At 38.8% G+C, this 9,925-nt stretch overlaps 1 protein-coding gene across 1 annotated transcript; it reads right to left on the reverse strand.

Moving 5' to 3' along the window:
- Positions 1-200: 200 nt before the first annotated feature.
- On the reverse strand, positions 201-9,925 carry C3AR1 (complement C3a receptor 1). The gene is made up of 2 exons (XM_066357751.1): positions 9,756-9,925; positions 201-3,976 (listed from the first exon to the last, which is right to left on the reverse strand). Exon 2 carries the CDS (start codon positions 3,964-3,966, stop codon positions 2,806-2,808), a length of 1,161 nt encoding a protein of 386 aa, XP_066213848.1. The 5' UTR covers positions 3,967-3,976; positions 9,756-9,925; the 3' UTR covers positions 201-2,805.

The following is a 9,925-nucleotide window of genomic DNA, read 5'->3' on the forward strand; positions in this document are numbered from 1 at the left end:
CATTCTAATATCCTAGAAGTTTTGGACTTATACCCATGGTTTTGTGAGATGTGTTGGGATTTCTGGAAGCCTAGCCAATTGCTGTTATAGCGAGCCCACAGCTATTCACAGTAAGATTAATTTGCTGCATATAGAGCATATGATATATTCTGAGTGTCATACAATTAAAGGGATCCATGAATCTGAGCCTTGCAGGGAACCACAAGAAAGAAAGCATTTATTCACATCAGATATATAAGCAGATTAATAACAATGCAAATGCACGTATATCAGACATTACTTCACAAGTGAAAGTGTTCCTAGTTATTTGAAATTTCCTGTATAGCACTTTATAACAAATTTGTAGTCCAGATCCTCACATCAACCATTACAAGTCTAAAACTTCTCATTTTCTATCTTTAGAGTAAATCATTGTATTCAGCTTCAATGACACTATGTTGAAGTACAAACAAACCTGAAATTTTAGAGGTTTAACAGAAAGGTTTATATTCAGAGAAAATGAGAAGGTGGTAGGAAGTTGAACAATGCTTTCATAAAATAAAAAGTATAGAAGGAGGCCCTAGCCGGTTGGCTCAATGGTAGAGCGTCGGCCTGGCGTGCAGGAGTCCCGGGTTTGATTCCCAGCCAGGGCACACAGGAGAAGTGCCTATCTGCTTCTCCACCCCTCCCCCTCTCCTTCCTCTTTGTTTCTCTCTTCCCCTCCCGCAGCCAAGGCTCCATTGGAGCAAAGTTGGCCCGGGCACTGAGGATGGCTCCATGGCCTCTGCTTCAGGCGCTAGAATGGCTCTGGTTGCAACAGAGCAATGCCCCAGATGGGCAGAACATCGCCCCCTGGTGGGCATGCTGGGTGGGTCCCGGTTGGGCGCATGTGGGAGTCTGTCTGACTGCCTCCCCATTTCCAACTTCAGGAAAAAAAAAAAAAAAGTATAGAAGGAAAGCTATATATGTGGTTAGAATAGAGAGAGAAAGTGGAAGATGTGTGGTCATGAACAGATGAAAGTGTGATGGTTAATGAATATTAGGACTCTGGATAAACAAAAAATATAAATGTGCTTGGATAAAATTCTTCAACTTGCAAAACAAAAACTTATTTATTTATTTTAAAAATTATTTATTGATTTTAGAGAGAGAGGAAGAAAGAGACAGAAACATTGATCTATTTCTGTATGTGCCCTGACCAAGGATTAAACTGGCAACCTTGCCAGACCAGGTGATGGTGCAGTGGATAGAGCATCGACCTGGGATGCTAGGACCCAGATTCAAATGTCCAGGTCGCTGGCTTGAGGGCAGGCTCACTAGCTTGAGCGCCGGGTTGCTGGTTTGAGCTTGGGATTACAAACATGACCCCATGGTCGCTGGCTTGAGCCCAAAATCTCTACCTTGAGCAAAGGGTCACTGACTCAGCTGGACCCCCCCCCCCCCCCGTCCCCGGGTTAAGGCACAGATGAGAAGCAATCAATGAACAACTAAAGTGCTGCAACAAGTTGATGCTTCTCATCTCTCTCCCTTCCTGTCTGTCTGTCTGTCTCTTGGTAAAAAAACAACACAAATCTGGCAACCTTTATGCATTGGTTTGACACTAACCAACCAATCTGGTCCAGGCAGTCATTTTATCATATCTTCAAAAACGATCAGCATGAGCACAGGACTTAAAAATATCACATAAAAAAAAAAGATATGGCAGAAATCAGAAGAAACATCTAAAATTGTTGCAAGGGTTATCTTGGAAATGGGGGTGGGTGGAAGGAGTGGTTGGGCAGAGTGTGACAGGAAACTTCTCATATTTCACTACATACTTCGCAACTCTTTGAACTGTGTGTACCTACCATTTTGATTAAGATAAAATTTAATTTAAAAACCTAAACATACATCTGGTAATTAGAGCATGAAAGAAACACACAGTTACGTTTTAGTAAGTTTAATGGTATTCCTGGAGGGTACTCAGTCATTTTTCAGTGATTTTAAACTTTTGAAATTAGAGGTTAGTAGAAGTACAAAGTCTAATGTGAATGAAGACTCAGAGGCAGGGGAGGAATAAAGGAATTAGTGAAAAGTACATAGCTCTATCAATAGGAAGATTGAGTAAACAGATAAGAGACCTCTTCAAAGGGCATCTTACATTCCAGTTCATGAGTAAGCTGTTAGATGCCTAGTAGCCTTTGTTGATATAAGAGATGATTATTTAATTGCAATAATGGAAACTTAGAATTGTGTTCTGTGCCATGAGTATTCCCAAATGGAAGCATCTGGCATTATACTCTGTTTCAGACTTAGTCTCATAAATTCTTGTTTTCATACACCTTTTCTTCTTTCATCTTTTCTTTATTTAAAAGTATCCCCACCACCATTAGCAGCACAATGATAAAGCCATAGAATTAATGATCATCTTTCACTCAGAGATAAAAGAATTGGTTTTAAAACAAATCTGAAAAAAAGTAATTTGGCTATACTAAATAGTAAATTTAATGATGAAAACATCATTTTACAACAGACTAGATTCTGATTTATCTCAGGTGGCTTAGTTTAGGATAGAAATAAACTAATTTTTGCATTGACTCTCTAATTTAGCATTCATCGGAAACAAGAGAGTTTGTTATCAAGTCTGGATTAGGGCTTGAGAGTTTCCAGGTGATATGGATGCCACTAGTCTGGGACCACACTTTAAAGACCTCTAGATCAATTCTTTGTTGATGTTTTCTGAAATCCCTGCTCACGTGTTCCTTGTGCTTTTAGAAACATGTTACACTGGGTGAAGACTAAGAAGCTCTGCTTGGGTCAAGCGCTTGAGTCAGGGGCTCCACATTCTCACACAGCTATACTACTACTGTTTCTTTCCGAAAAGGCTTTTTTGGGTGTACAGCTGGTAGAATGTGTGTGCTCCTCACTGAAAGCTACCTCCAGAATGCCCTGCATGGACTGCTTTGCTTTCTTCCTAAAATCTTTCCCCATTAAGGCATAGAGGAAGGGATTGAAGCAACTGTTGGCAGATGCTAGAGCAATGGACACATGGTCCCAGGATAGCAGAGCTTCCCTAAAGGGATTGTTTGGGCCAATAATCAAGAAGAGGACTCCAACGATGTGGTATGGGGCCCAGCAGACAAGGAAGACAGCCACTACTACCATGGTCACTCGGAAGGTTTTGCTACGAGACTTGGTGAAGCGACTCCTTCGTACTCGGAAGATGATGAGGCTGTAACAGGCCACCATGACAATAAAGGGCAGTAGGAAACCCATCACTAGCCTTGTGATGGTTATTACCACCAGGGGTGTTGAAACAAAATTGTCATATTCAAAGTGGCCTTTATTATCATCTTGTAATGGCTCAGTTGTGTATGAAAAACTGTAATAAGTATCGGAGTAGAGCTGAAGAGTGGCGTTGTCAAGAGTCCCATTTTCCGGTCCATCATAGATGAAATCCAAATCATTGTATGAGTTATCATCACCATAATTGTAGCCACACCTAATATGGTTGTCTACAGTGAATGTGTCCCGGTATATGAACACAGGTATACACATTGCAAAAGCTGCAACCCAGATGCATCCACAGACAGTGAAGGCGGTCCTTACATTGCGGCGATTCTGGCACCAGATTGGCTTGAGTACCAAAAGACAGCGGTCCAGGCTAATGGTAGTTAGCAGGAAGACGCTGGCAAACATATTGAGGATGATGATGGAGGGAATGAGCTTGCACAAGAACCAACCATAAGGCCAGTGTCCTTGGAGAGCTATGTGAACCAGGGAGAAGGGCAAGGAGAGGCAGCAGAGAAAGTCTGCCAGTGTGAGATGGAGAAACCAAACTGTGTTCACTGTCCACTTCATCTTTAGGCCAGCCACCCACAGCACCAGCCCATTGCCTGGTACTCCCAATAAGAAAGTGAGGCTGAGAATAACCATGGGGAAAATCGCTTGGGGTTCCTTCCAGAGCTGTAGGTCAGTTGAATTGGCCTCATCAGGGAAAGACTCCATTGCTAAATATCTGCCAAAAAATGAACAGATCTGTTTAAAGTAACATTGTCTTTTATTAAATAAGTACTCTTAGAACTCTAACCTTCTCACACAGGTCCTCACACTGTTTTATTTACTTTTTAAATTGATTTTAAAGAGAGAGGAAGGGAGAAATAAAGAGAGGGAGAGAAACATTAATTTGTTGTCCCACTTATTTATGCGTTCATTGGTTGATTCTTTTTTTTTTTTAAGATTTTATTTATTCATTTGAAAGAAGAGAGAGAGAGAGGGAGACACAAGTGGGGAGGGGCAGGAAGCATCAACTCCCATATGTGCCTTGACCAGGCAAGTGCAGGGATTTGAACAGGTGACCTCAGCTTTCCAGGTCGATGCTTTATCCACTGCGCCACCACAGGTCAGGCTCATTGGTTGATTTCTGTATGTACCTTGACTGGGAATGGAACCCACAAACTTGGCGTATCGGGACGATGCTCTAATCAACAGAGCTACCTGCCCAGAAGGGCCTTAGACCATTTAAAATCTACCAATTTAAATGCACACAGAAATAATAACCTTATTTGGAAGTTTATACCAATGTAAATTTCTCCTGTTTCTTGCACTTTTACAATCTCATTCTCCATTGTTTTTCCCCCCTTACCTAATATTCCCTATTAAAAATGAACAAATGGGTCTAATGGACAAACAAACAGTAACTTCTATACCAGGGGTTCCCAACCTGAGATCCATGAAAAGGCTTTGAGAAGCTCCGTCACCATTTCAAATAATATGGAAATTTTAAACATTATGTATTTTCATTTCCTTAAGGGCAGGAGGCCCATTCACTCCCTGCACCAGATTTTCAAAGGACTCACCACCGCAGAAAAAGGTGTCCTAGACTCAGTTATGTTTTTCAGATACAACCTCAGTTGTTCTTTTGACTGTTCAATTTCTCAAGAGTTATTTATGCTCTTGGCATTGATTTCCTCACCACATATCATCTTTCTTTCTTTTTTTTTTTATTGAATATAACAGAAACAGTAACTTTTTTATTATGGAAGCAGAAAATATGCATAAAAATTTAGAAAATATAGACAAGAATAAGAAAATAAAAATGTCATATTCTGCCAATAAGCAGAATACTTTACTGCTTTAGTGTCTTAATTTACACCTTCTGGATTTTTCATATGTTACATATATGTGTACATATACACATATACACACACTTGTACTATATATACTTACATATATTTTTTGTTAAAAAATTTAACAAAATTAGGTCAAATGTGCATATTTTTTCTTAAACATTTTTAATTGTGCTAAAATACATGTAACATGAAATTCAGCATCTTAACCATTTTTAAGTGTAAAGTTCAGTAGTGTTAAATATATTCATATTATTATGCAAAATTCAGGACTTTTTCACCTTGCAAAACTGAAACTCTATCCTATTGTATCACTTTCTACATCCCTCTCCCCCAGGCCCTGGCAGCCATTCCACTTTTTTCTATTTCTGCAATTGACTACAATACAAGTAGAACCATACAGTGTTTATCCTTTTTCTTTTTTATTTTGTGTGACTAGCTTATTTCACTTAGCATAATGTCCTTAGATTCATGCATGTTGTAGCATGAGTCAGAATTTCCTTTGTTGTTAAGGCCAAATAATATTCCACTGTATGTCTAGACCACATTTTGTTTATTCATTCATCTGTCACGGGACATTTGAATTGCTTTTACTTTTTATTTTTTTTATTATTATTTTTTTTTCTGAAGCTGGAAACAGGGAGAGACAGTCAGACAGACTCCTGCATGCGCCCGACTGGGATCCACCCGGCACGCCCACCAGGGGCGACGCTCTGCCCACCAGGGGGCGATGCTCTGCCCATCCTGGGCCTCGCCATATTGCGACCAGAGCCACTCTAGCGCCTGAGGCAGAGGCCACAGAGCCATCCCCAGCACCGGGGCCAACTTTGCTCCAATGGAGCCTTGGCTGCGGGAGGGGAAGAGAGAGACAGAGAGGAAAGCGCGGCAGAGGGGTGGAGAAGCAAATGGGCGCTTCTCCTGTGTGCCCTGGCCGGAAATCGAATCCTCCACACGCTAGGCCGACGCTCTACCGCTGAGCCAACTGGCCAGGGCCTGCTTTTACTTTTTAGCTATCATGAATAATGCTGCTATGAATGTGGGTGTAAATGTATATTGTTTTATTTTATTAATTTATTTATTATTTTTGGATATTGTTTTATAAACTGCTTTTTTCCTCCTAGTTATCAGTCTCTACATTATACAGCACATTGTTCCTTAAAGAGTAGTCTATCTTTATTCAACTTTTTAAAATGTCCCCAAAATATCATTTATAGCTGACTTGCCCACAATTATATCCAATCTAGGATCTCACTCTTATCAGGATGCTATGTTTTTTAAATCTCTTAATTTAGCCTAGTTTATCCTTTCCAAAGATACCAGCTTGTTTTGGGGTCTATTATTCTTACTACTCACAAATTACAACCTTATGTAATTTGTTTTCTGCTCTTATCACTTCACTAAAATTACCTTTAAATAACAAGTCCAAACATCTCTCTCTCTCTGTCTTCATCCTCCAGAATAAAATATGTATCATTTGAGACACTAACTACTCAACACTCTCTTCTCTTGGCCTCTGTAACGTTATACCCCCTAATTCTGAATATTCTCTAAAATGTACTCTATTGTTTTCCTGAACAGGTCACTATTCCAAGTTAATGCTATTTTCTGTTCCTTTGCTAATGCTCTTCTATCTGCAATTATGTCCTTCACCTTAACCTCTTCTTTGCTTTATTTTTAATCTCCACCTGTTTAAATTCCAGCTATTCTTCAAGATCCAGTTCAAATATTTTCCTTGAAACTTCCTCTAATTATCCCGATCAGAAATTAGTTCTTTAGTCTCTTGAATTATTTTCATGTATGTAGTTTGAACTTCTTTTCATACTCTGAGTGTCATGACACATTTTATCTTATAATTATGATGATGGCTGTTCTATTTGTCATACTGGCCTTAAATTTTATGATGGCAAAAATGAGTCTTGTTCCTAAGTGCTTGTCCCACAGATGTTAGCACAATGCCTTATATGCCCCCAAAATTAAATATTACTTGAATGGATGGATGTTCATTTGGTGGATTTACTAACAAAACAAAACTAAGTTTAAGATTCTTATTTTATCCATTTAATTTAGTAAGGATACTGTCTTTTCTATCTTCCTTTTTGTTTCCAGTTCCTAGTTTTTAGTGGCTAAAATAAGATTTTGTTTCCTTTTGTAGAGATACAAAATGTTTCTGCTGTTAAGAAATAGTTCTGCTGAGCTAACTAAATGTCATAAGATCTTAAATAATTAGCAGAAGTTAAAGTAACTGAATCAACAAAATAATAACTTAAAAAAGTTATTCTCATTCTCTTTCTTATAGCCCTATCTTCTTCAAGGGCTATCAGGGTCCCATTCTTTCCTGTTGTGCACGGCAACGACCCTGGTCCCCTATCCTACTTCAACGCACGTATTTATGTGTAGGTCCATAAAATACTGAGAGAAGGACAGAGCTTAGAATTCTAGGGCTGAAAAGAAACTTAGCAATCATCTCTCCTTGTTTCTACTTTTATTTTGTAGTTTTTGACACTGATACTCAGCAAATTGGTTGGATTTTACCATATATGCTACTAGGAGGGTTCTCAAATCCTAAGTCCAATGACTGTCAGGTTAATGCTCTTTATACTATAAAGAATCACACAACTAAGAAGCCTTTAGTATTGTTATTAAGGGTACTGAGAGCTGCACAAATTGAAGTGTTAAAGACAGACAAGAGCAAAATTTTGATACAAAGCAACTGAGTAATCCAGTATGAGCTATTTTAAATATCCCATATTGTCTGTCTTGCAATGAAATCTATATAAATGAGTTTGAAAGTCTTTCAGAACAAGATAACTTGATGATTCTCCAAGTGTTTTAACTAAATCATATCTCAACATTTAAGGTAAAAAGAGAATTTAAAAATTTTATTTTAGTACTGAATTTGAGGCAGGATAGTAAAAAGCTAGGAAAATTTCTTGGCAAGTACAATAGGGAAACTGAGACAACTAGCTGAACAAACTAGCTGAGAAGTTTACAGGCAGATACAGCAAGCCTGGTCCCTAGAGATAACATCTAGGCTTCAGGTGTATTTTAGCCCTGGCCTAGAAAAGCAGCAAAACCAGGTAGGCAACAATGACCAAAGACCCCAGGGGCTGGCCAATCAGTAGCGAGCACAACCCTGAAAGGGCACACCTAGAAAAGCTGATGAATGAATATTCTATTGAAATCCTTCCCTGGATAAAGATGTGGTGCATATATACAATGGAATACTCCTCAGCCCGAAGAAATGATGACATTGCCATTTACAACAACGTGGATGGACCTTGAGAACATTATACTGAGTGAAATAAGTAAATCAGGAAAAGCTAGGAACTATATGGTTTCATATATAGGTGGGATATAAAAATGAGACTCATGGACATAGATAAAAGTAAAGTAGTCACTAGGGGAAGTATGATGGAGGTAGGGGAGTAAAGAGGGACAAATATACAGTGACAAAATGATTTGACTTTGGGTGATGGATACACAACACAATCAACAGTTCAAATGCTATAGAAATGTTTACCTGACACCTATGTATTCTTATTGATCAAATGTCACCCCATTAAATTGAATTTTCTAAAAAAAATTAAAAGAAAAAAAGAAGAAAGAAATCCTTTCCTAAACTCCCAGTCTTAAAATACCCTTAAAACAAAAGACCCAGGTACTCTCCCTCCTGGGAGCATGCCCAAGGCTTTCCCTCTCCCTCTGCTCCTTCCTCCCCCACAGGCATATATACCTCCTAAACTCTGAGGGTCCCCAGGAGGTTTGCAACCAAGGAAGTGCAGGCAGTGGCAGCTCATCCTGGGCTAGCACCCTGAAGCTGTCTCCAAAGCCCACTTCTCTCTGCTCGTTGGTTTACCAGAAGGTTTCTAGATAGTCAAAGTAGCCCCACCTAGGCTCTTTTCTATGGCTTCTTCTAGGCCCTTCCTTATTGCACTGTCCCTAGCTTTAATAAACTTATTCTTAAAATCACCTGGCCCCATGTTGTGAAAACTTTTCTGCACAAAGTCAAGAACCCACACACTACTGGCTGGCCCTCGACAGACCCAAAGGTCAGGTCCCTTTTCTGGTAACAAATTGACTGGCAATAACTAAAAAGATAAGTAAAATTTGAAACTAAAATTCAACTTTAATAGGAAAAGCAGATTCCAGAATTAAATACTAATGAAAGAATAATAGCAGCAAGAAGGAATAAATTCAAGGATAAATTAAAAATAAGAGGGAATGAACTAAGAATAGACACACATTAATATAAATATGTGTCTGTGTGTATATATATATACATACATATATAAATGTGTATATATTTAAATATGTATGTATACATATATAAATGTGTATATATATGTATATAATAGGCAATCAATGATTTGAAAAACAAAACTATTGGGGAAAAATTGGAATCAAAGGTCAGAAGAAGAATCACAGTCAACCTAAAAGGGGGGAGAATGACATAAATATTCACTATTAGTTCAGAATGAATATACTAAGAGAAAAGATTAATAGAAGGTAGGCTATTTAGAAGAAGAAAGGTGCATATGCAGAGAAAACAAAAGATACATAAGTTGGGAAGAAATATGGGGAAAAAGAAGATAATGACTCTCCAACCATAATGTATAATAAGCAAAGCAAGCTAGGTGCCGGTTGTCCAGTCGATCTGGGGTTTCTTACCAGAACCCTGAGACAGTAGCCAGAAACCTCAGCACCATTCAGGAGACTTCCACGGATCCTGTCTGCGCCTCACACTTCACAATTGAGCTGTGAAATATGTTTAAGAAATTTGCTGAGCTTTTATCTCTATTCACTCTCTTCTCCTTAGCGTTGATAATTTGAACTCCACA

This window comes from Saccopteryx leptura, chromosome 1 (genome assembly GCF_036850995.1).
Source record: "Saccopteryx leptura isolate mSacLep1 chromosome 1, mSacLep1_pri_phased_curated, whole genome shotgun sequence".
Classification (NCBI taxonomy): Eukaryota; Metazoa; Chordata; class Mammalia; order Chiroptera; family Emballonuridae; genus Saccopteryx; species Saccopteryx leptura.

Coding starts and splice junctions, on each gene's coding strand:
- C3AR1 (XM_066357751.1), bottom strand. CDS start 3,966: ATGGAGTCTTTCCCTGATGAGGCCAATTCAACTGACCTACAGCTCTGG.